The sequence below is a fragment of the Poecile atricapillus genome, chromosome 9 (genome assembly GCF_030490865.1).
Source record: "Poecile atricapillus isolate bPoeAtr1 chromosome 9, bPoeAtr1.hap1, whole genome shotgun sequence".
In the NCBI taxonomy this organism is placed as follows: Eukaryota; Metazoa; Chordata; class Aves; order Passeriformes; family Paridae; genus Poecile; species Poecile atricapillus.
The window spans coordinates 17093726-17120256 of NC_081257.1; the positions used below are offsets into that span (position 1 = coordinate 17093726).

The window sequence follows — 26531 nt, forward strand, 5'->3', positions numbered from 1 at the left end:
AAGTGAAAAGAATGAAGACCCATGCAAGTATGGGGCCCATACTAAGCTGGAACAGCTGAATACTCTTCTCAAAAGTCCAGGAAGTACTCTGAGTGTGACTAAATCATCCATTTGTGGATAATGGGCAAGACCCCTCTGTAAGCTCTGCAGAAAGAGTTCTTCCCCCTCCCAACACAGAGCTCTCTGCCAGTAAACATCACTTCTACCATGGCTGGGATGAGTCAGCCAGGCTGTTTGTTTTCCTAGGGATGCCTGGCTCAGCCCATGACTGGGCTCACAATAGTGTTGTTTAACCTGGTTCCACAGAAAGGAAGTAATGCTGAATTATCCTCTGTGCCAGGGTAAGTCTTCCCTGTCACCTCCACATCCACGTTTGAAAACAACAAGAGGTGTGACGAGGCAAAACTCTGTGGGACCTTGCACGGAATGGCCTGTAGGGAATAAGAATTGCCCAGTGGCACACAGTGGACACAGCAGGCTTACCACGGGCTCACAGCTCCTCCAGCCAGCTCAGCACTGTGCTATCACCAACATTCCAAAGACACAGCAAGAATAGTGGGAGCTCTTTGCAGTTTTTGAGGGCAGTCTGTTTTTACACCATAATCAGGACAAAAACATGGCAAAGTAAGTCAAGAAGCACGTGAAACCAAGCATAGGTGAACACAGGCCATTATTCTGTTCCTTACAACACTGCTATGGGTGATTTGAAAGAAGATGGTTAATTGGTGATGCTCCACTCTGAAGAGGATGAGTCTTGGTGCTGAGGGGAGCTCCACTGCTCTGGTAGCTTCTAGCAAGGGCCTAAACATCTCCATAACAAGCAGAAGTGCGGCTGGTGGCTTTCTTGAAGAAAAACATTGTTAATCATTTTCAGTGATGGCCTCTCACCTCTCCATGAGTTTAAATCAACGGCCACAGCTCTCTCACTAGGCCCAAGACTGCACAGAGACAAACCAGCAGCAAGCCAACCTCTCAGACATGCATGGATGGGGATGGTCTTCCTAGGGTCAGCCATGCGTGGGGAGCAGAAGCTGCATGCCAAAGTCACTGCCTGCCAGAGCAAGGACCTTGATGGAACCAGTGAGGAACCTGCTGCAGGTCTGACAATGCTCCCACCAAGCCTACTTGTACCACTCGGGTATCTGCAGGTAAAGTGCAGCCTTCCCCCACCCCGTCCTTACCTCAGGGGATGTCCACAACTGTTCCTCCTAGCCCTGCCTCTCCTCAGGAAGGTGACAACTCACTACTGCTAGTGGCATTTACTGCATCTCAGTCCTTCAGAGGAGATTGGCCCTTGTGTGTGGTACAAGGAGTAGGGCAGTGAGAAGAACACCACGGTGGAGGGGGAACATGGAGGGCAGGATTTGAGACCCACAGCCTCCCTGCCAACTGCTCAGCTGTGTTCCCAGGCTGCTGCTTTTAACAGCAAGGCATTCAAGATCTCCAGGGACTGCACAGCTGGAAAAGGCTCTTGGCATAGCATGGTCTTTCTGCTGAAGGAGCCCACCACAACACCCCAGTGTGCCACCCTGTGCAACAGTAGGAGGGCTGCAGGTCAGAATCTGTCCCATGCCATGTTCAGGACAAGTCCTCTGTTTCAGGACACTCTAGAAAGGATTCATCCTGTTGTTTTCTCAAAAATTAAGAGCCTCTTCATCCTCCTCACTGAATTTGCTAAAAATTAATTGCTCAGGTTGCATTGTTATTCATTATTTGCTATTTAAGCCCTTACAGTACATAAGAGCCCCCAAGCACTGCACCCCAGTCAAAGGCTACAAGCTAACCTGAAACGTCTCAGCATCACTGTCCTACAGTGGGCAACAAGCTGCAACTGCTGCTCATGGGAGTACTCAGGATGGGCATGCAACTCTGTGAGCATGGACAGACTGCAGCAGCACTGCAGTTACCCACACAGTCCCTCCCATCTGTTACCTGCTTGGGACCCCTGCTCATAAAGAGACACAAAGCTGGGCCACAGTTATTCCTGGTGGGACTCCATTGACATGGGAGGTGGTACCAGTCATCTTTTCCCTGTTCTTTCATCCAGAAGACTCTGGAAGGCAGTGCAGGAGGCTGCAAAACACTGCTCTCTACTTCACATTCCCACACTGGAGTTTTTCTTTGCAGGAAGAAACATTTTAAACATTGCAAACAGAAATGATAAAGACAGTGCGACTGGAGAAGAACAGCCGTCAGCTCACTGCAGGCAGCCTCTCAAAAGAAAATACCTCTGGGCCAAATTCAAACCTGGTGTAAACAGAAGTTAATCTTCCAGCAACAGGGGGATTAGCCCCCAGTCACACTAGCTTTGACTTTGCTGCTTGATGTTTATATCACTAGAGACCAAAGAATATACTTGCCAGACAAGAATAGGAATCATTAAGTCTGTGGTCCAAAGTGAGGCGCTGAACCATCTCAAAGAGTGAAGCGTGGTCAAAGTTACAGGGATTGGAAGAGATAAATTCATCCATGCCATGCTTTTGAGCTCTATCTGCATCTGTTCATTTATACATATAGAGAAAGACACCATTTAGAGAGATATAAGACATTTTAGTTGAAAAATATAACAGAAAAAAATATACAGTATGAAGCATGAAAGCCAAGTATTTCCTCTTCGCTCCATTGCCATTAAGTTTTCTCTTTGCAGGCTATACAGTACACTTCACCTCCCATTGTCAACTTGCATCAGTTATGGACTATATTATTGCATCTAGGCAAAAGATTTTTAGAATTAACATCTTGTCAACTGCTCATTATAGTGCATTTATTCTGTACTTAAAATCAGAACACAAACGCACAAATTCACTCTGCATCTTACAATAGGCTATGAGTTAACAGAATTTTGGCTCACATAAGTAAATTAGCTCCTATTTAGATAGTTGTGGTTAATTGTAATAATAGATTCTGCCATTCTAATGAAGTTACAGCTTTTTTTCTCTACATTTACTAGGTTTTCTAGGTATCACACCAGTTACGTTGCTCTTTCTCCAAATGCCAATGTTTGTCTTCCCCACGGCAATTTTTTTTTCCTAACAGCAACTTTAAATGCTACCTCACTGAAATAAAAAGATGCTCTTTTAAGCATTGCTAAGAAGTTAAATTGATATGTAGTTTGTTGTCACAGAGGCAGTAACCCGACAGTGCGTCGGAGCTGCCAGTCATCCCGATGGAGAGACTGAATTTCCTCTGCCTAGATTACAAGCTGCCATTTTTGGGTGAATTAACAGCCTCAACGTATTCACACTTCTCTGCTTTGGGTGACGTTTATGGGCACTAACTCCTAGGGGCTAATTAATTAATCTCAACGTGGTTAACTAAACTACACCGAATTCAGCAGTTGAAATGAAGCCTCCAAGCCAGCCTGGGTGCGGCCAGCCAGGACCCCGCTGGGAGCAGGTTTTGTTCTGGCAGCGGCTGGGGAATTAAAGGACACCTTTCACTTGGTTTTGTCTGTGCTCAGCTTCCTACTATATGGGTTCTTGCCAAATCCTTGACAAAGAAAATAGGATTTAAATCCTTCCCCTGTTTATAGCCTCCTAGGGGAACTGGGTGGCCTTGAAACAATGTGGCTGAAAGGACACAAAAATGCAGTTTTCCGCAGCAGGAGTATATGGTAATTGTATTTGTTTTAAAACAAAATCCCTCTTTACCAGAAAAAAAAACCCACCAAAAATCTTTAATTAAAAGGAAAAAAAAAAGTTTTAAATGAGAGTGAGAATGTTCTTTTATATATGTTTTTCTATTCAATATTTAGCTGTGAAGGATGGCATGTCTTTCCAAATACCTCATTTGTGTCAGTGCTCTCACATAGTAATGATCATTGGTAGCAATCTTTACATTTTCTGTATAGTCTGTCGTTATCTATATACAACTTGTATAAATAACATCACTCACTGGAAAGAAATCAGACAAATTGAAACGTAGCATTTCAATTAGCTGCTAGCAATACTTAATTCAGCTGTAGCTGGCAATTTTCCTCACTATAACCCCGCTGAATAAACACTGATGTTTTTCCTACAGAGGATTAATTTTGGAGGGTCTGCTCCCATTTTGCTGTATGTGCTGAGTCCTGCTGCCCCCTTACCCCTGCCTCCCTCCCAGGACCCAAATCCCACCCCTGCCTCTGCTGTGCATTCTGCACCAGGACAGAAGCAGCTGCCGATGGTGCTGAGTGAGGTGGCAGCACAAGGGCTGGCTCAGGGGATGGGAACAATCTCCCTGGGGAGCACATCACCTCCATGGCACCTCTTCAGCATCCCTGGGCATGGGATGTGAAGCCCACCCAGCCCTGTGGCCTGCAGCACAGACTGGCTCCTGTCTGTTTTGACAGCTTTCTGCCCCATTGTCTCTGTCCCTTTGGGCCAAGATGGATTTGATTGCATTCACTCCCAAAGAGTTCAGCTTTGCTGTTTTCATACCATCCCCAGTGCCCGGAAAATGTTTTAACAGCTATTATCAGACTATTTTTAATGGCTTGCTGCTCTGCCCGGCTCCTCGGAGTTGACTGCAAGCTGACAAATTGGCTGGAGGCCTTCATTTGCCAGCTTTGCTCAGAGATTTTATTACTTTTCAATTAGGAGCCCTGATACACTGTCAATCCTCCTGCTCAGCCAACGAGGCTCTGAGAGCTGAGTAAATCAGCTGGAAATTGGAAGAGTCCTCTAGCCCTTTAGCTGGTGAACCTTTTTGAGCATATGTGCTAGAAAGCATGTTTGAAATGAGTATTTTTTATTCCAGACTAATAAGCTTTTTCCCATATTACATTCTCTGAGCAAGGTGGGCACACAGCAGACCTGCTGGTGGGAACCGGCCGAAGCGCTGCTGGATTCCACAGAGCTGAGGGTCTGGCTGGGCTTTTTACAATCTCCCTGCCCAGGGCAGGGGGCACAGACAGTTCCCTGACAAGTGTGAGAACAGACACAGTGATTAAATATCCTCCACAACTGTCCATAATCTGGGGCAATTTTACTTTCATTAAACGCTTTGAAGCCGCATCTTCCGTTGGGTGCCTGCTCGAAAGCCCGTTTGCCCCAAATCTCTCCTCATCAGAACAACCACATGAAGAGAGAGACATCAGACATGGCACTGTGTGAGCTCAAGTGACCAGAAAAGCATTATGCACATGACTTCTGCTCAGTCAGTGATTTAAAATGTGGATTTCTGCCATGGGAAGGAGGATGAGCAGCTACAACTCTCCCTGCATAGCCCAGCGCCACAGCTCTTGCACGGCCAAACCATTTTGCACCAGCAGAGATGCAGGGCTGGGTGGATGCACACCACCCACACAGGGGATACAGCTGTCATGACGTGAACTGGAGATGTCTGTGGAGAATGGTAATACAAATGTGTATTTCTTTTAAATGGAATATCAGCTCTGGGCCAGATGCTGCACTGGGCCAAAATTCTTAAAAATAATAAGGAGCAGGTGAAAGAAGTCAATACTATACTAAACTCACCTTTCCTTAATTATTCTAAATAAACATCCTACGCACCTTGCAATTTATTTTTGCATTTTGATTTTTCCAGTGGGCTCACTTTTAAAAATGAAATTCATTAATCAAAAGATATCAAAAACATTAAACTTCGTAGGCAACAGAAAAAGAACAGATCTAAATATATTATGACTCTGCTTCAGAAAAATATGGCAATTTAAAACAACGCCAACATCTGTACATGAAATAAGTTTTACGTATAATCCACCTTCTTTCAAAATGACATATACAGTTTGAATGTGATTTTAAACAAAGTACAAAACGATAATGGCTAATATTCACACCCAAACTGTACAGCAAATTTTTAAGTACTTTAAATTAATTGTTTCAGTCAAATACAGCTGCTTTTCTGACCCTGCTCTGTTATCCTAGCTAAAAAGGAAGGAGAAACCAAAGAAAGAAAGTTATATGATGCTCCAGTAATTTGCAATCCCTTCCCAAGGTGCCGTGCCAAACTCGCTGGTGTTTCTTTGTTCGGGGCCCCAGCTGAAATGCTGCTGCAGGCCCACAAAAGTTATCTTACATATTTAGACAAGCTGCACACAACTGCAGCTGAAAGGTGTTCGATGGTGGTCTCAGGAGGGAGGCTGCCAGTGGAGGGATGTGGCCAGCACAGGCTCCACAAACCTTTCTTCTGCAAAACTGCAGACTCTGGCCTTTTATATAACATTTGGTCCCCTACATTATTGCCTTTTTTAAATACTGCTGGGTTTATTTTGTCCATTTTTATCCAGTTTGCATTTTGTGCTAACTCCATTAACTGGACCCCTGTCATACACACCCTCTCAAAATGTGTTTGAAATCAGTCTTAAAAATCTGCCAGTGTCAGGCACACAAAGATTTCAACAGTAACAAGAACCATGAAAACCAAAGGACTGTCCCACTGTTTGGTTCTCTGAGGGCTGTATTTCTCTTTATCTATCTGTTATTTAAAAAAGAAGAGACAAACCAGTCAGATCTCTCATTCTTTTTTTTTTCTTAAATGTATTTTCCTGCTCTCTGCATTTCTTTTGCTCCAGCAATAATTTTGGCAGATTTTGCTTTGAGAGAAGTGAAGTTAATAGTGGGGGACAAGCTCCATAAAAGAATTCTTGTTATAAAAGGCTTTAAGTAGCCATTTTATTGTAAGAATTTCTTACTCCAGAATTGTTTCTTTTCATTAATGAGTGACTTTGTCTTAGTACCAAAGGCAACTGAAAATCTAATAAATTTTACAACACATTTCCCTGTTGCAAGAACAATAAAAATCCACCAAACAAACAAAACCCCAAACAACTGTAAATTAAAAGGTGACTTTGTATCTTACTCATCTGGAAAATGTGTGCTTGTCATATCTGCTTGACATTACAAGAATGAAGATGTGGTTTGGACAGTAACAAACAATGACACTAGTCAACCTCATCAGGAGACATGAAATAAAGGAATGACAATGATTGATGGCAGCTATTCATTTACAGATATTTCTAGAAAAGTCTTTGCTGGCCTGGCCGGGCAAAGCGGGAGAACTTTTCCAGCAATGCACCAGGGCGGACAGCTCACGGAGCGCCCACTGCAACCCATTGCCTGTCCTGAGGGGCAGCAGGGTCCCCTCCTGCTCACAGACACATTTGGGCCGTGATTTGTTACAGAAATACCCAAGGAAGTGCCTGAAAACCCCATTTGGTTTGCCTGTGTGAAGCAAGAGACTTCTCCAGCAAACAGCCGTGTTCTGGAGGGGGAAACACTAAATCCCTGTACCTGGATTAAAAAGCCGGGTGGACTGTGAGTTAGCTGCTGGCACTGCCAGCTGGTGACTCACCACATCCCCTCCTCACTGTGCACTGTGCCACTGCCACCTCTGAGAAGTGATGTGTGTGTGCTCAGGGCTCTGCAAACCTGCTCCCCAAACCTGCTCCCCAAACCTCCTCCCCAAACCTGCTCCCCAAACCTGCTCCCCAAACCTGCTCCCCAAACCTCCTCCCCAAACCTCCTCCCCAAACCTCCTCCCCAAACCTGCTCCCCAAACCTGCTCCCCAAACCCCCTCCCCAAACCTGCTCCCCAAACCTGCTCCCCAAACCTCCTCTCCAAACCTCCTCCCCACACCTCCTCCCCAAACCTGCTCCCCACACCTCCTCCCCAAACCTGCTCCCCAAACCTGCTCCCCAAACCTCCTCCCCAAACCTCCTCCCCAAACCTCCCCAAACCTGCTCCCCAAACCTGCTCCCCAAACCTCCTCCCCAAACCTGCTCCCCAAACCTCCTCCCCAAACCTGCTCCCCAAACCTCCTCCCCAAACCTGCTCCCCAAACCTCCTCCCCAAACCTGCTCCCCAAACCTCCTCCCCAAACCTGCTCCCCAAACCTCCTCCCCAAACCTGCTCCCCAAACCTGCTCCCCAAACCTCCTCCCCAAACCTGCTCCCCAAACCTGCTCCCCAAACCTGCTCCCCAAACCTCCTCCCCAAACCTCCTCCCCAAACCTCCTCCCCAAACCTGCTCCCCAAACCTCCTCCCCAAACCTCCTCCCCAAACCTGCTCCCCAAACCTGCTCCCCAAACCTCCTCCCCAAACCTGCTCCCCAAACCTGCTCCCCAAACCTGCTCCCCAAACCTCCTCCCCAAACCTGCTCCCCAAACCTGCTCCCCAAACCTCCTCCCCAAACCTCCTCCCCAAACCTGCTCCCCAAACCTGCTCCCCAAACCTGCTCCCCAAACCTGCTCCCCAAACCTCCTCCCTGTGCGGAGCTGTGGCCACCGCAGCAGCCTCAATTCGCCCCTCAGCTGCAAAGCCGAGTTCTTTCTCCTCCCTTTCATATTATTGCAGTTTAGAAGATAGTTTTAAATATAATGGGCTAGTTTTAAATACAAAGGGCTGTTTACTCCTGCGGCTTATGGCTTTTCCCCTGCTGCAAACAAATTCTTTTCTGCTTCAGTTAGAATTTTAATAAATTGTTATAAATGCTCCTGTAAATCACCAGACACACCAGGCACTGAATTGCAGTCTAAGTTGTCTAAGGATTGGTAGTTAGATGAATAAGAATTTGGTGTATGCACTTACATAATTCCTTGTGTGGCAAGTTAAAAACACAGTTTTAGAAAAGCTATTTATAATATAAAATATTGTTTCACAGCATCTTTATAACTATTTAAAAATATTTTGAATTGGATGGCTGCAGAAACCTGTGAATTTGTATTTTATAAGTTAGAGTTCCAGGCTTCTTAAAGCTTGTAGAAGAGATTTACAGGCTAGTTTTAAATTCATGCAAGTTATGTGAGACTGATTTAACATCTTAATTCTGCAATCCTGCAATGAAGCATCTGCAAGTTGACAATACAGAAGATACAGCAGCGTTCTCATGATATCTTTAACTATCTAAAAAAAGTAAAGCAATTAAAGCACAAAACTAATAATCTAATAAGATAGCGATGCATTGTAGTGCAAATACATGTAATGTTGCCAAACCCAGGTTCATTCATTCTTTCATTCATTCACTCTTTCTTTCTTTCTTTCAAAGTGGCAAAAATCTGTATTTCATCAAAATTAAACTTTTGTGGGGTTTTTTTGTTTTTTTTTTCAGTAAAATTTGATAAGAATTCTCTTTGGAAATCCAAACATTTAGAAAACAAAATAAAGAAAGAAAAAAGAAAGTGTCTGCTGAGAAGGAATTCTGCCTGCTACCCAGGGGGATATTTGTACACACACGCACATACTCACACATAGGAAAAAAGAAGAAAAGAAAGAAATAAAAGGAGGAGGAAGGAAAAAAGGAGTCTTGTTGATGGCCAAGAGGGATGACACCGCCTGTTCCTTCTCATAATTGCATTCAGATACTCCAGATACATATTTGCCAGCTCTCGTGACCCACTGATGTTATTCCCTCCTAAGGAAAGCAGGCACTCACCAGATATTACAGAAGATTTTAACAACAATAAAGGATTTGTGTTGAGTGTGTTTAGGACTGTGCAAATGAAGGAGAAGCTCTCTTACAGCACAGGTCTGGGCTTTTATCTTTTGCAAAGTAGGTATACCAGTGGGAAAAAGTAAAATAGCAATTCCCCTGGCTTATTCTTTGACTAGCACAGCTTTGATTGCTGACTGAGACCCATGCCAAAACAATAATTTATGATAATTTTGGGGAACAGCAGCATCCCTCCATGGAAAATGCATTTAAGAGTTAGTAGGCCAGCATCTCCAAATGCAGGGTGACCCAGAGAGCTGCCACTTGCTGCTGAAATCCTTCCCTACTGACTTAACAGGAGAGGGAACTAATCCAGCCTCGATGATTCAGGGCTTTTTCCACAGGGCATGTGTGGAGGGGTTTCTGGGGTCTCCTCTGGAGTACTGCACCTTCTCTGGGTCTCCTGGGGTCTCCTGCCCTACCTTTCTATACTTTGAAGTGTCCATGGTTAGCCCCGCACTCTGGTGCGCTGCACCAAGCTAATCATCGGCACGGAGAGAAAGGATATTGTCAGAGTGCAAAATGATCTGTTTTCAGGCAGGAAGCAGTCAACTAGATGTAATTTCCATGAAACAAAAGAAGGTATTATTTACAGTTTTATTGTGATGTTAATTAATATTTACATCTTGGAATGAAAAATAGAAATGTTAATGATTGGCTTTACTAAGAGGATCACTTGATGCCAATGTGAAAGCCAGGGAGAGAAGGCAATTATGCAAACATCACATGCATCCCAATTTCAGTATGGAAACTTACATTTCAAATCTCAATTCAGGAAAATAACATGGAAAGTTTGTACTACAAAATCTAAACATGAGAAAGATTTAAGAGAAAAAAAAAAAAGCACATTGCATATGTCAGATAATCTAGTCTGATTATCTGAGCTGTGCTAGCTACAGGGAAGCACTTACCCTTGAGTCCAGCTAGAAGTTAGCAGGGTAAGAAGGAACAAACCAGAATAACATAAAGACTAGCAACAAGGCTCAGGAAAGCAGACAGGAGCCCTAACCTAGCAGCTAAATATTTGGGTTCAAGCAAAGAATGAAAAAGAAACTTAAAGAAAATAAACCAAAAAGAAAACCACTTACAGCTGAAAATTTCTCAAGCAGCTCAATAAACCTTGCTACTTATTATGGGAGAACAAATCATCACAAATTCTCAAAACAACCAACTCACTGTATATGGTGTGATTAACAGTTATTAAATATAAACAGACATTAAAAACTAAATATAGCCACAAATGATACGTAAAACAAGTACACACCAATCTTTCATGTTAAAAAAAAAAGGGCTTCAAGAAAAAAAAAAAAAAAGAACGTTGAGCATGTTTGGGAATTTTCTTTGATACATCACTAACACAGAACAAACAAAGATTGGTGCTTTCAGACAAGTGACCACTTTTATGAAGCTTAAATATTGCCAAAAGGTGTAAAATGTATTGGCAGCATTATTGACTATAATACTGTGAATGATTTCAACAGTGAACAAGAACAGTTCGGGGTTTTTTCTTTTATAATGCGAACACGGGAGAAAAGCACAGCTTTGTGTAAATGGAGTTTTTCTTTGAAATTGTAGCAAAACAAAAAAAGCAAAACTTTTCACTCTAACAGGTATTGTTCACCCACGTAAAAAGAACTGTAAGTCATACAAAAATTAATGAATAGCAGGATCTATTTTTTTTTTCAGTACTTAAATTGCAAATAAAATAAACTCCACCCTGGTTCGGAGCTGTCTGTTTACTTCTAAGTCAAGCGCTGCCATCAAACTGTGGATGAGAATTCAGGTGCTGCTCAAACTTTATATTTACTGAATCAAAAGAGGTGGGAACCAAACAGAATGCACTATTTCTCCCAAGTTTCCCAAACAGCAAGATAAGTGCTTCCCAAGTTTCTGTGCAACAGACAGCTCCATGCCAGGCACGGAGGGCTGGATTTTCTGTGCGTGTGCATGCATGCGCATGAGCCGTCTCGGACTGCTACGACATGGAAGCTGTAACAACAGTTACTCGTCAAATGGCTTAACATTTACTTCTTTGCACATCCTCATTCACCATAGCCTCTAATAAGCACAAAAAAAAATAAATTAAAAATATGACGGGTAAAAAGATAAATGTACAAGAATAAAATGTCTCACAGAAGTCCTTACCTTTCTGCAGGCAAAAAAAAAACCCAAACCAAAACCCAAACCCCAAAGCAAAACACCCAAGCCAAATAAAAAACCAATAACAAACTTAGACCCTTTTAAAAATGCAATACTTGGTATGTTCGGATTTCAAGACTGAAGGAGCTGAGATATTTGTGCATTTAAGACTCCCCATATGTGGCTTGCATGACTCACTGTTGCTTCAGATCATTTAACTGCTGTGCCCCATGACTTTTGCAATGAACACTGCCATGTATAGACGTTGAAATATGAAAAATGAGCAGCCTTTCCCGTTGAGATGAAGGTGTATTATGGCATGTTGCCCTCCTCCTCTTGTAGGATGTGCACAAAGACCTGTCAGAGGAATCTAGATTCCAAAGGGGGAGGAGGAAGGAAAACCAAGGACAAAACCCACCAGCCCAGAAGATGCTCAAATAGTAAGTCATCACACTGATGAACTGATGACCCAACTAGTTTCTCTCTCCCAGGCTTTGGCACAACACATTCAAGAGGGCTTCCCAGCTCTTGCAGCAAAAAGGGGAGACTGACGCTGTGCAACTTACAGAAAAATACATTGTGGATGGAAAGAGGGTGGTGGTGTTATAAAAAGCAAAATGATCCAGATTTGGAGCTGGTATTGGCATGAGAACAAGTGAGAGAAACTGAGGTCAGATCCTGACTCCCTCAAATGCCCTGGAGGGCCCAGGGGGTGAAATCTTGTCTGTTTTCACGAGAAGCAGGGAAGAGGGAGCCCTGCCTCCTGGCAAGTGAGCGAGATGCAAAAACAAGGTCAAGCCTGTGGCATCTCTATAGCTCTGAGCACAGTCAGGCTGAGAGTCTGGAGGACCACAAGCAGCACAAGGCTCTGATGGACATGCTGAACTGTGTAGATGCAGACTTGACTCCTGGACCCAGTCACTGACTTCCCTGATCTGTGGCATTAGGATTAGGACAAGTTAACAGCCCCTTCTCCACCCCAGGTACCTTAAGCAGAGAGGTTCAGCTCTCCCACACAAACAGTGCTTGGCTGTGCAAGCAAATCATACACCCAAGTGTCCACAGCCCTGGGAAATCCCTTTTTCTCCTCAAAATCCTGGCAGATTTTGCTACAGCTGCTATGATGTATCTTGGAAACCAGCACTTCACCTGACCCTTCATATTGGTTTGGCAAAGTGAAAAATCTGTAAATATCAGGAATTTACACAGGAGAAAAATTCTCCAAGCTTGATGTCTGCAGGGATGAGAGAAGACTGGAGGGAAAGGTGTTTCCTTGGTTTGATGTTCTCTGCTCTCATCCTGCCCTGCAGGGATCATGCTGGGATGAACAGGAGTGCATCCTCTATGCACCAACCCCACAACTAAGAGCACCCTTCAGATTCACTTGTTAGGAGAGGCAGGCACAAGCAGAATCCCTCTGTTGCTCACCCTTGCTATGCTTTGAAGGCTTTTAGCATGTGAAAAAGCAGCAGTAGAAGGATCTGTGCCTGCTATTTCTGAGAACTCTGATTAAACATTCTGGGCAGAGGGACACAAATCCCTGGGAATGCTCTTGGGTCAGCACAACTCAGCCAGGCCTAGAGGTTTATCACAGCCAGTAAACGTCCACTTGCAAGAGGTCAATTCCTCCCATTCTGGCTTTCTGAGAGGTGTCCTTCCTTCTCAAACCTAGTTCTTTACACCTTGCACTCCCAAAGTCAGTGACTGCAATGAAGAGGATGAGGATCATCAAAATGAAAACACTGACTATAGGTCACCACACTGTGTTTCACTTGCAGCAGCAGCAATGCAAGGCAGAAGGGAGGCCAGAACACACAGGCATGTGGAAGATAGAAAAAAATGAAAAAGCAGCAAGTGGAGGTTTTCTGCTGTAGCACTGGTCATACAGCTGTATGTCTTGTACTGTTACTTTCTATAAATACAGACATGAAGAAGTTAAACAAATATAAAAGATGGTCAAGTGCTATTGATAAGGAAAGCTCAGATTTTCTGAGTTCCTTACAACAATATACTCCATAACTGCTTTACAGAGACTATTTAAAAAAAGTTGAAATCTATTTTAATAGAAGAATTCTTTAATTATCTACCACTTTTCCTTATTTTCCTTATATTTAATGATATTAATTCTTAAATTTTGCTGAAACTAGCAAGAACTGCTGTATGTTACATAACAAAGGGGCTGCAGATGATTGAGACCTTCAAGAAAAATGAGCGAAGAGGCATTTGTGTGGTTTATAATCAAATTACATTTGTAAGAGAAAAGAAATTTCTCTAAATTTCAGATGAAGCAAAATGTGTATAACTGCATAGGACATGCAGCATAGCTACGACTTAAAAGATGATTGCTTTAAATTCACATCTAACTGGCCTGCAAAGCAACCTGTTAAAAATACCATATGTTTTCCTACAGTTGAATATTCAACAGGAGACCTCTTTTTGTGTGTGCATTTCATACTTGCAAGATTTGCACCTGTAGTTTTGAGCACGTGATGCATTTGACAGACAGCTAATGGTGCTAATGAATTGCTCTGATCTGGGTGTGCAATTTATTGTGTGGGGGTAAAACACGTGTCTGCGGAAAGCAAGGTGGGTCTCAGGCTCTCAGATCCCAGTCTCTCTCCTCCATCAAGTATTGCACTTTAAAATATCCATTGACAAGTTCCCCAAGGAATTTTGTTTCTTGGGTTTGGCTCTGTCAAACACACAGGTTAACTGCTTCTGGATCTACTGATATAAAAAGCAGCTTTATGATAATGAAAAAACATTTTGTTTTGAAATCAGAAACATGTGTGTGAATATTGATTTACATCAGTGCAGAAAATCTTTCCATCAAAGACTTTGGCTGTCTAGGAGAACTTATTTACTTACAAAATTGAGAGATTGGAGCATCTATCTGGGGTACATTTCCTCCTTTAGCATTTAGCTTTTGCACTTGGGTAGGCGGCACAGGTTTGTGAGACTGGCCAGTGGCTCGGTACATGGCTTGGACCCACAGGATACGGTCCTGCTCATCGTCACTCGCAAAAATCACCGTGTCTCCTTCTTTCACAGCGTTGAAGAATGTTCTGCCACCATCCAAACCTGGCAGGAAAGGAAGTGACAATGCAGTTTCACAGACTTTGAGGCCAGCCAGAAGATCTTCCCCGGTTTCCCACCCCACCACTGCTCTGGTGTGTCATCACCCAGTCCCATGCTGCTCCCAGCTCAGTCCCCTCCCCTGCACCAAACTCACCTGCAACACAGCTCACAGGTCCCCAGGTAACCCAATTACTAAAACATGCCCCAATACCCTCAGATTAATTGCTTCTCTCACCTACAGCTCAATCTGTGCAAGTCCCATGTGGGCATCACTGGATCCCAATTAAAAATGGGGTTTGAGTGGGAGGCTCCCCATTAGACTGAAAGCATCAGTGCTCACAGTGCAGAAAAAAGGTTCTTGGGTGATATCCTAATTTCTATCTTTGCCCTGATTTGGCACCCATCTTCCCATCTCCCTGATATGAGAGTTAAACTGGAATAAAGGTCTTGACAACCAACCTACATACTGTATCTTTTCTCATCTCCTCTGGGGATACCATTACCCAGGGCGTGGTGAGGATCACCATGCTCAGCATGTTGCCTCACTGAAATAAAAGAAAAATGGTGCTCATCCACTTGAAGAAGGGTCTCAACCACCACCAGGTACCTCCAGGTAGCAGGGGCTTTCTGTCCCTGCCCCTTCCATACACTGACAACCATCCTAGAGAGAATATGGCAGGCAAAAATGCTGGCTTGGTCCCATAAATATTTTCTACAATAAAGACAAGCATAGCTGCAAGCCTTTAATTTAGGGAATATAATCTGAAGGCACAGGTTAGAATCATTACTCAATTTGAGCATTCAGCTCACAATTACATTTCATTGGGATTTAAGTGTCTAATTCACTTAGGCTCCCCAGAAGAGATGAGTCTTTCCCTCCTTTGGTGCAACTCCTAGCTCAGTCCCTTAGCTCTATTTATAGTAAAGTCATGCATAGCTAATGATTAGTATAAACACAAACATGTTTAGAATAATGCTGATCACAGTTCAGCTGCAGGCAGGGAGAGGAAGAGAGAGGACTCCCTTTGGAGTGGTGAGCGCAGCACCCGTGGGAGCTGCCAGCCCCGTACCTGGCTGTGGGTCGGTGTAGTCCACAGTGTATCCGTCGAGCTGCAGCAGCTCTTGAGGTTCTGCTTTTTTCTCCCGGTAGCTGCACATAGCAAATGTATATTGACTAACCTGAGGAAAATCACAAAGCTAAGATGGCACCGGGTGACCACCACAAGGCAATCCGAAGCGCTTACGAACGCTGCACGCTGACAGCGTGTTTGCAGGGGCTGGAGGTGGTGGGGTAATCTGGATGCTCATTGCCCATTAGAGACAGACTAAACTTTTTACCAGGCTTTTGCAGAGCCCTCTCTTAGCACACCCTGCCGCAGCACGCATCTGATTCTCCGCATCAGTACATACAGCGGTTTAATTTCCTCCAAAAGATGAAGCTCCACGGCTTAAAACCCTCTATCATTCATCCCCAGACAAGTGCAAGAGTGACACCCTGTCACAAACAATGTGAGCTAAATTGCTAGGTGCCAGTCATATTAAAGCAATCTTAAGATCCCACTGATCTCGGCAGTTGTTGTCATCAGTGCTGTAAATGGCAGCTCTCACTCCTCTGAGGTACCATCTGCATGACACGATACATTCAATGTCAAGCTCTTGACGGAAGCCGACTCAGCTGCGGGGGCTCTGCCAGGCTCCCGAATCGCCTTTGGGAGCCCATCAGGCCGCATCAAGAGCCCGCGCGTACTCGGCGTGCCGCGATCTGGATGGTCGGCAAGGAGCTCATCCAGGGAGGAGAGGAGAGGATTCTCCGTGCCCCAGGCTAGGAACTCACAGGGAAATTTACTGTCAAATGATTTCAAATGACTTTGTTAAGGTTGTGTCACATTCTGGACGCCTGACGTAATTTTATTCGTCTGGACATTTTCTTGACCTCTGGAGGAAACTTTAAAACTCTGGTGGGTGGCAATGAATTGTGCTTGTCATTTTTTGGAAGTTGGGAGAGATCCTGAAAGATGGGAGCATGGCTGGGCTGGGGAGGGCTTGCCTTCAAACTCCAGCCAAATTTCTCGGCTACAAAGATACCTGCAGCACTTATTTTGGTGGCATCTCTCACTAACAAAATGTAATTTATTGAAGTCGGGGGACCCATCTACTGGCACAGCGTCTCCCAGTCGCCACTCGGTTTACTGCTGCCCTCTATGGGATTCTGCTCGCTGCCAGCCTGCTCCAGCAGCCCTGCCTGCACCGAGCCTTCCTCCAGGAACAGCTCCAAAAGCTACCTAAGAATAAACTCTATCATTAACACATTTGTGGGAGTAAGACTAAAAGTGATGCTTTAAGCATCTTGCATCCTCCTTAAAACTACCAGCACTGACGAAAGATTGACAAGTAGCAGACCAATAGCAGGAGCACACCAGTGCATATTCCCTGTTCTGAACTCTGCATGCCTACCATCGTATGGGCAACACAAAAATTAAAAAGATTAACACGAAGGAATCTAAAAATAACCCAGTGCCCCACAGCACAACATTCAGACTCCTGCGGCGCTCATTCAGTCGTACTTGCAGTATGTTGCTGCCATCTCCTGGAGAAACTCTGGAATGCGCTTTATTTATGGGAAAATCCTAGAGATCTCGTCTGAGCAGTAAGGATTTGATTTCTCTCTGTTAGACAGCCTGAACTTCAGGGACTGCATGATAAATACAATTCCTGAAATGAGTCAGTGCTAACCTATGCTGACATTTATTAAAAACCTTAATACCACTAATTCTTTTTTTGCTTCTCTTGTATGGTCTATAGCAACAGGTAAATTTATTCAGTAGTTCAGCTGTTCTCTGACCCTCAACATTATGTCTGAATTTTGGTCTCTTCCTCATATACAATTCCACTCCTCTTTGGACCCAGGAAATATTCTTTTGCCCTAGCAATAAGACAAACACATCTGCACAGTGGCAACATAGGGAAAAAGGCATTTCAGAGCTTGTATTTCTCATGTTAAAGGTTATAAACAGCAGGTGTAGACAGTAGGCTCTGGTGGAGCCATCCTGGGACAGAGGCAAAGCAAACTGGTCTCTCCTGTTAGGATGCACAGGATTTCCTTGAAAGAACATTGTTACCAGAAGAGAAACCTACAGGTGGGTCTACAACACGCAGTGAGCCAAGGCTCCTCCAGGTTCACATCCTACTTCTTTACTCACACAGCCCAGAAGCCCAAGCTCAGGAACGCCACAAAGCTTACTGGCAGGAGCAAGCAAGGATCAGGTTGGAGAGAGGACAAAGCTAATGATGGCCTCTGGAAGAGGTGCCAACTGTGCCATGCACAGTGCCTGCACCTAAACAACTCAAGCTACTGACTTCAAGGACTGACAGACCAGCCTGTGTGCCCTATCCTGTTGCCTAGAGCATTTACTGCTTGGGGTCAGACAGAAGTTGGTGCCATGGCCACAAGTGCAATGTGGCTCCCTCCATTTACAGGCAGTGGCAAAGCCAAGCCCAAGAAAATGAGATTCTAGAAAATGAGATTCTATCACAGTTGTGCTTTGCTGCTAAACAGTACCACAGGGTCAAGAGGAGATTGCACTTGCCTTTCATCAGTCCCCCAAAATACTGTTTTACAGAGCCTGCTCTCTGTAAAGCTCAAAAGTGGCCAGACAAGTGAAACAGTTAATAGCAGAAATTAATCTTACAGCCTGCTGAGTTCACTCTGAACCATAGCTGAGTATGAGAGTGAGCGAGCAGATGGGATGGGCAAGATGAATGGTTTGAGTAATTGGAAAAAACACAGCTACAGAGAGGAAACTGAAGGAAGACAGAGGAGAAATCTCTGCCCAGTGAGGGACAAACTCTCAAAGCAGCTGGGATTTCATCCAGGGACTCGATGACAGCCAGGAAAGGAGCATCTAAGGAAGCTGAACTGAGAGAAAGTAAAAGAAGGGAACTAATCCAAGGCACCCCTGGTTGGTTCATTACAAAAAAGGGAAAACACTTGGAGAAATAATTTGAGACAAAAGAACATAAGGGAAAAAACGGTGGGGAAAAAGACAAAGAAATTCAGGAAAGAGGAAGCAGACAGCAGGAGACAAATGCCAAAGTTCACTATTCCCAGGCTACTAAATTAAATCTGACTTTCTTGGCACTTGACCATATTCTGTCACCAGCTATACAATCCAACTGATTAATAAATACAGCAGATATGCATTAACTAGTCCTGACTTTGTCCTGGTTTCTCCACCAGAGACTCCTGCTCTAGCAAGCACTGCTTTCCCCAGGATCCTGCTCAAACCTGTTAATTGTCATGCCTCACACTCTCAACTCAGTCATTTGCTTCCCCTTTTTTACTGTTGACACAACACCGCCCTACTTGGGTTAAATTCTTAAATGGACCTTTTCTAAATTAACAGCATGCATTTTGTCCCAAGGGAGAGAAACCGTGTGAAGATACTGCCAGCTGTAATACAGCTTTCCACTTTGATGGGAGACTCTTGTCCTCTGGTTGCAGCTGTACGTTGCCTCCCAAGCCCTTTCCTGACACAAATGAGCAGAGGAAATGATCTAGCTTAAAGAAAAGAACGTGAAAACAACAGTTTTCACATCTCAGCATATCCATTCAGCTCTAAAATACTGCACAAAACAGTTGTCCCAGCTTCTCTCTTCAGGCAGGAGATTTATGTGCTCTCCTGGGCAGGGCTGTGTGGTGGGACTGTCCTGTGTGAGTATGGACAGGTATGCAGGACCTACTGCAGCCAGGTGTAACAAACTGCAGCATTAGTTTAACCAGCAGTTTCCAGATATTTTGTATGTATCATCACACTCGATATTTCACAAAAACCACCATCTATGCCTAGTTCTCAGCAAGGGTCTAAGAGAAAACATTATTTAATATGATTATGGGGACCAGCTATGGGTCATTCACCTCAGCTTGAAGACCACAGTCTAGGACTGCTGGTGTACCACACTGCAGTTCTGCAGAATTATTTTCAATTTCTGAGTGATATTCAGACTTAGTGAACACTTACTTCATTTCATTTTATCCCGAGTCAGCTGAGTTTTGCTAAAAGCAAGAACTGTCACTGTTAGTCTAAATTATACTGAGTTTAGGGAGTCTGTCACTAGAACAATAGATCCAGGCGTAGACACTGCAACTGGTTTTAATCTGCAGAGAGTTGATCTGGTTCCAGCAACATTCTGCAAACACCATCAGACACAATCAGCTGAAAACTGCTTCAAGCTACTCAGCAGACATGTCATCCAGGTACCATGGAGTGTTACTTCCCATATGCTGCCAGAGCACAGAAATGGGGTTATGATAAGAGATGAACAGATTCAGTCTGAAATCTCAGTGTAATTAATTCACTTGCCCTTAAAAATCATTATAAGAAATTTCCTAATGCAAAGACAGCAAACCCACCAGAACCAACCATGGTGTTATTGCCAGTACAGCACATTAGACCTTGCAAAGAATTAATACAAGCTCTGTCAGCTATCAAAAATCCCAGCTTTTGCACGAGGGTCTAATTGGCAAACTGGCTGAAATTTGTGTGCTGTGCTCAAGCAGCTGATGCAGCAACTTAGGAAATACTTACTTACAACATCTGCAATGGATGCACATTTTCTTTCCTAACCAGTGACGGAGAACTTTGCCCTAAATAGCTTAATTGCTTTTGCTTACCACTGCCACTGGCATTACTGTCGCCTTTACGAAGCATTTTCCTCGCTTGTGATGCTGCGGACCATTTCCATCCAAGCTCAGGGCCATATTCTGCCATCATTTTCACACTGCATATCTCAGGATTTAAAATTAGGCAAGTAACGAGTCTCTGCCATGTAATTTACATCTAATCAGTATTCTGCTCTTCTGCTGCTCATCTCAAAGGGTGTCTATGAGAAGGGTGGGCAGTGTACGGAGAGGACTGCGATTCATTCGGAAGGGAAAACTAACCCCTGTCAATGCACAGATCGGTGCCGGAGGAGCACACATGCTTCCTCTGCCAGCCATGCCATGCCATGACCCTTCCCCGAGGGCTTGAGCCAAATCCACCCAGCAAGGCAGGTGCTGGAGAGTTGAGGCTCAGGTCTAGAAATAACACAAAGGAACTGCTCGCACTCACTACACCCAAACAAATCACTCCTGTATAACCCTTGCAGTTACACAGACACAGAAGGTGCGAGGGATTATTCCACCCAAATTACAAGGCAGTTATTGCTCCTTTCCCCTTCTCTCCAGGGCTTACACAAGCCAAGTAGCAGTGGAAGCGCTCCCAGCAGAGCTGCTTTCTCTCCAGACGCGCGCAAAGCCTCCGTTCATGGCGGCAAGGCATCACTGACACAAAAGAGACAAACTGCCATCAACACCTTCCTCCTTGGTGCCACCCATGCAGTTTGGCACTTTTGTGCCTTGTTTAAATAGTTATGAAGAGTTTGAGCATTTATTACCACGAATTTCTTAACCACTGGTACCAGAAGACAGAGTGGTACCAGCCAATAGCACTGAAGGAACCAAGGCTGTGTCCATCTGAAAGAGGGAAAGAGCACAAGACCGTGAGGGGGAGGTTATTCTGCAAGCAGCAGGAAACAGCTGCAATAGAACATGCTACAGGTAAGGGACAGAGACAAGGGATCAGAAAGGAAACGTGTAGTTACTCCTCCAAACAGCCCTGCCCTCCTGGCAGTGTCAGGAACTGACCAGACCACTACCTGCCAAATGGACTTTATGCTTTGGGCTCTATCTCTTGGCTCTGGCGCAGGCAGGAGCCTGGTGTGGATCAAGCTCCTGAAAGAGGGGCTGCTCCTTGTTCATTCTCTGTAACAAGGGCCAGCTCACCTTCCTGCAGGGGTTATTTTCTGCCTCTGGTTTAGCAGAGTTCAGAGCATCCTGGACATCAACACCTTTACTGCCAATCCCTGTTCGTATCAGCACCCATCCTTTGCATTGCATGAAAAGCAAATGACAAACATACGGACAGCAAAGTATTTTTATTCCATCTTTATTGCCTGCTGACATGTTCAATATGCTCAAACTACATCTGAGGGACTGCATAGAGAGTGTTTCTTGTTTATATTTGATGTACGGCAGAACACTTTACATTGCACCAAATGTTGAGCAAACGGTAACATAACAGAGAAGCTGCAGTGGCAGCTGGAATTTCTGAGGTGGGCTACAGAGACTCTCTGGGGGCAAAAGTCTGCTCATCTTATTCAAATGAATTGCTTTTCTGGCCAAATTCTGCTCTGATATGCCAACTGACGAATACAGACCTAGTAACATGAGAAAACATGGAATAACTCTGAGAGCTTCAATTCCACAGCAAGCTGAAGAATATATAGCAGCTAAAAACCAGAGAAGCAACTGCAACCACACTGAATGGCCAGAAGGCTCTGAGAGAGATGAGGGAATCCATGTCCAATCCTGCAAACCCTTGCACAGAAGAGTATCAACAGAATTATTTATGGGAGAAATGAGGTTAGGAAAAATGACTCTGCTTTGGAGCATCCCTGTTCACAGGGAAAAAAAGAACTGAGAACTTGGTCTAACAGGACTGAATTGTCTCTCAGGGAAAAGCAATACCAGTTGCACTGCAGGTGATCATGGACTGCCATACCACTTCTAACTTCATTTCAGAACATAATAAAGGAAACATACAGAGAAAAGCAACCCTTCAATCTCTGCCCAAGAACAGGATCAGTATATAATGTTCCCAAAAGGGAAAGGCAGACAGAGGCATTCTGTGGCTGCTCTACACTACCTCCCCCCTCTGTGTGGCCATTTTGACCCCATGTGGAATACAAAATGAGCACTTAAATTGTCTCTACTGATCATACTTGGTTATGGGAATAGGTACTCAATGGGTCTCTCTAAATAGCCTCCTACTTACATGGGTCCTACACATCATAAATCCCCTTTACTTCCTATGGATGGATTTCCTTATCTGCCTCATAGTTTCATGCTATTGAAGCCAGCAAAAGGGCTAAAAGGGGAATAAATACAATTAAACTTCCTACTGAGACAGCTGAACTTGGAACAATAATTAGCACAACAGAAACAGCTTATACCAGGTATTTAGGTCCAGAGAAAGCAGGTGTCTAAGCTGGAAGAGGGACTGCTTGGACTCCTGCCCTTACCAGCACAGGATAGACAGCACACAAGCATGCTCCAAATGTGGAGCCTGGTGCCATCTCTGTTCTTACACTTTGCCCCTCTATATCTGACCTGCCATCTGCTTCAGCAGCAGCAGGGTTTTACCCTCTGACCTGATCAGTTTGGATCTGTGTTGCCACAAGATCTCAGCTGGATCCCATGTTATTTCATCAGAGCATCTCTGTGTTGCTTTCATAGAAAACCCTGAACACAGGCTTTATTCCTCACACTTGGAGACAACACACCCTGAGAGTCCAGAGAGGAGGGGGAGAGGTGGACCCAAGAGGGCTGTGACTTCCTTAGGCTGGTGTCACCCACATTGGGGCCACACACCTCTGTGGCCAATGCAGTGGTTTCATCTACTCTTGGAAAGTGAGGGAACATCTAACACATGAAGTACTGACCAGATCCTTTTGGGTTACAGAGGACATCTGCCTGTTTCCTTGAAATTCTTAGCAGTAGTCAAATATACAGGTCTACTGAAACTGGGAGGGCAAAAAGTAAAAACAAGAAAAAAGGGAAAAAAGGAAGACACTGCAAAATGGTGACTGCAAAGTGATCAGTGAGAGCTGTAGACAATGAGAAGCAGTAATAAATGTGAAGGCAAGATAAATGCCAAGAATGATTTGTGTCTGACTCTAACATAGCCACTGATAAAACTTCAAATGGGCTCCAAATTCAACCTGGAGGTTCAAAAGTGACCCAAAGAACCTCCAACCAAGACAGACTGAGCTTCCTCCTCACCTCATTAATTCCTCATTAAAATTGATTCTCCATTTTATCAAGCATTCAAGCGCATCTGGAAACTCATGGCTGTAAGTCTGCAACTGAGATATCCTTGAGAACACCCATACATTTAGAAAAGAATCCATGATTAACAGACACCCTACACAGAACCACAGCTCAGCTCAATCACATGGCACTGAAAATGGCCAGAGGACAGACTCAAGTATCTAATGCTGTGATTTAAGATCACCTCTAGTTACATCTGTTACCTGGACCAGGACAAAGAATCGTTTCTTCCATCTCTTCCACACATTTTTACCAATGGCCCATAAATACCTAGGAGAAAAGAACAGGTAAATTCAGTACACAAGTGTCAATCTGTTCTCTTGCTTTTCAGTATACTTTGTTTACACTTAGAAACTGAAGTTCACACACAAGGAGTAATTACAAGAGTCTCAAGCTCAGCAGCATTCATGAATGGGTTTATTTGTAGCCTGAACAAATTACCTGCAAAGAAACAGATATAAAAATCTTACAGAGTCTTAGTGTTACAGTATTAATTCTCTCTTTCCCTTTTTCTTTCACAGCTTGCTTAGAATTTGAAGCCCTTTAGTGCCAGTGAATAGCTATAACATGGTTGGATGGACAAAGAATGCATTTGTAATAGAAGAATTAAGGAAAAGAAACCCCAAATCTGCTTTAGCCTTCATAAAACCATTTTGCTGAGGGGAGCTGTCAAACAGAGGGACACTTCCTACATCAAACCCAGTACACAGGATCTCATGCACTGGACTGACTAAACCAGGACACTTCGCTGAGCAGCTCTAAGACAAAATCCGAGAAATTGCTTGGCTATAGATAATTCAAGCAAACTGAATAATTTCTGAGGAGGAGTGAATTTACTGTTTTCTACAAAGGAAGAATTAACTTTTAAAACGAATGTCAAAATAAGCATTTAATCTCTGTTATCAATTGGCCACTGTGATACTGTAACACAAACACTGGCAAAACTAGCAGCAGCACCAGGCTAATAATAAACTTAAGGATATTATTCAGCATTAATATGTTTTATGTATCATTATAATTACTTTAGTTCTGGCTCAATAAATAGAAAAAAAGACTTTATTTTCAGTTATGCAGGGGGTTCCTTATGCCAGAAGAGATCTACCATACTCTTGGTGAAAGTTTAAACAACAGAACTCCAAGTCATGCTGATGTGGGCTTTGAGTCCTTGGCTAGTCCAAGAGGAGGATAATAAGTGTCCTTTTGGCTACTGCTGCTAACAACAACAGAAGGATAATCTCAGTTCTGGTAGCAAGGGCTATAAACCTCAGAATTTTAAGCAGTATCATGTAAATCAAATATTACTTGAAGAAAGCTAGGGAATAGCCCTGCTATCAGCTGAGGTCAAGGAAATAAACAGGACAGAGGAACTGTCTTCTCTGGCTTTGGTGCCTGTGATCGTGGTGAAAAAATTAAACTTCACACAGACTACTGGCTCTGATCTCATCAGCAGAGAAAACAGGAGGAGGAGGAATTAGAAAAAATGAATGATCTAAATTACTTTCTAATGGATGGAATTTAACAAAACACTATGAAAACAAAAGGGAAACAAAGTCACTTTTATAGCACCAAAACCAGACTGGAGAGTTATTTCCAACAGTGACTTTCCTGGGTAGTTTCGATTTTTTTGTCACATTCTCAGCTCTGAAGAGCAATCAGAGCCTTGCCAATGCCTTAATTAGATCTTCCCAAGGATGATCTAATTTGTAATTATATGAAGGTAGAAGTGGTCAGGCATCTCTCTGGCCCCAGATCTTCTGACACTCTCTCCTGGAGGAGAAAAGTATCCCTTTTAACCTTCACAATTATTAGTCCTACACCAGGCAACTGCTATTTAATTGTGGTGTGTATTTCACTCTAAATAATGCCGGTCACACTGAGGTTTATTTCAAGTGGAAAGGCCACTGTGATTTTGGTTTTGAGAAATCAATACAGGGATACACAGGAATAACTTTAAAAATTGTATTATTCTCTGTAAGAAAGTTGGGCAGTTCAGTTATTATTTCTCACAGGAAAAAACATCATTTCCTGTGAGGAAAACTGTTTAAAATTTAAACTGTTTGGCTGATATGCATTAAAAAAGTCTACGCTAAGAATATGGAAAGTGCACTATAAATGACTGAACTAATGCCATTTTTATATTTATCTTTCTGCTTCACCTCCTGTGAACTTGAGAAAAAGAGTTTCTCTTTGAGCATCTTAAAAAAAGCAAAATTTCCTAATGCACATTCAAAACAAAATTACTTTAGATTGAGACAAGTGTTTACCCAGAGTGCTTCATGTTTTGAGGCTTATCCATTCGCACAGCAAGCTTGATCTTCAGGTCTTGATCTGGGCAGTTTTTGGAAACAGTCATTTTGTGCCACTCTGACTGCTTTGGGCTGTTAGGAGTAGGGTGGAGAACAACCTGTAAGAATTAAAACCAACAATGTTAAAGGGAAAAGATGATTCACAAAATGGGGTTTAATGTGGAACAGAAATACATCAGATGACCTAGTTTTGTCCTGGAAGTCAGTCTGGATATGTCTATTCACATCAGTGAGGATGGCTTTTTATTGCTTTTTTAAAGTGCAGCTTATTATTTTGAGATTAGGTCATATATTCTTCGGCTCCTCAATTAGCTCATGGTGCTGTGCAGACAGAGCTGCATCCCATGTCATGGCATGAGAGGCTGCAGGACTCTGCTTCCATTTCATGCAGCAGGAAATGCTGGAAGGGTCTCCAGCTGGAGCACATCCATGCAACACCAGTGGCTGCGGATGAACACCAGTGCAAGCACTTGGCTGAAAGAAACTGAAAGCTCCAAGAGGTGAATAGTCTTTTCTGATCATAGCTGTGCTTTTCCCATTCATCCATTACCACTACAGAGCAGACCAGCCCCCTGGAGAGTAAGACATAGAGTATTCCCCTAGGACAACACCACATCCACCATCTTCTCCTGGTATTTCCATGTTTCCTCTG

At 43.7% G+C, this 26531-nt stretch overlaps 1 protein-coding gene across 11 annotated transcripts in view; it reads right to left on the reverse strand.

Moving 5' to 3' along the window:
• The window catches only part of CADPS (calcium dependent secretion activator), a 206643-nt gene that overhangs the window by 83114 nt on the left and 96998 nt on the right, over positions 1-26531 (reverse strand). For all 11 annotated transcript variants that reach the window (XM_058845249.1, XM_058845248.1, XM_058845250.1 and 8 more), the window contains exons 8-12: positions 25838-25977; positions 23777-23843; positions 15715-15823; positions 14435-14647; positions 2361-2497 (exon numbers count right to left, since the gene is read on the reverse strand). In XM_058845249.1, coding sequence (XP_058701232.1) covers positions 2361-2497; positions 14435-14647; positions 15715-15823; positions 23777-23843; positions 25838-25977 — 666 coding nt within the window. The remainder of the gene's footprint in view (positions 1-2360; positions 2498-14434; positions 14648-15714; positions 15824-23776; positions 23844-25837; positions 25978-26531) is intronic.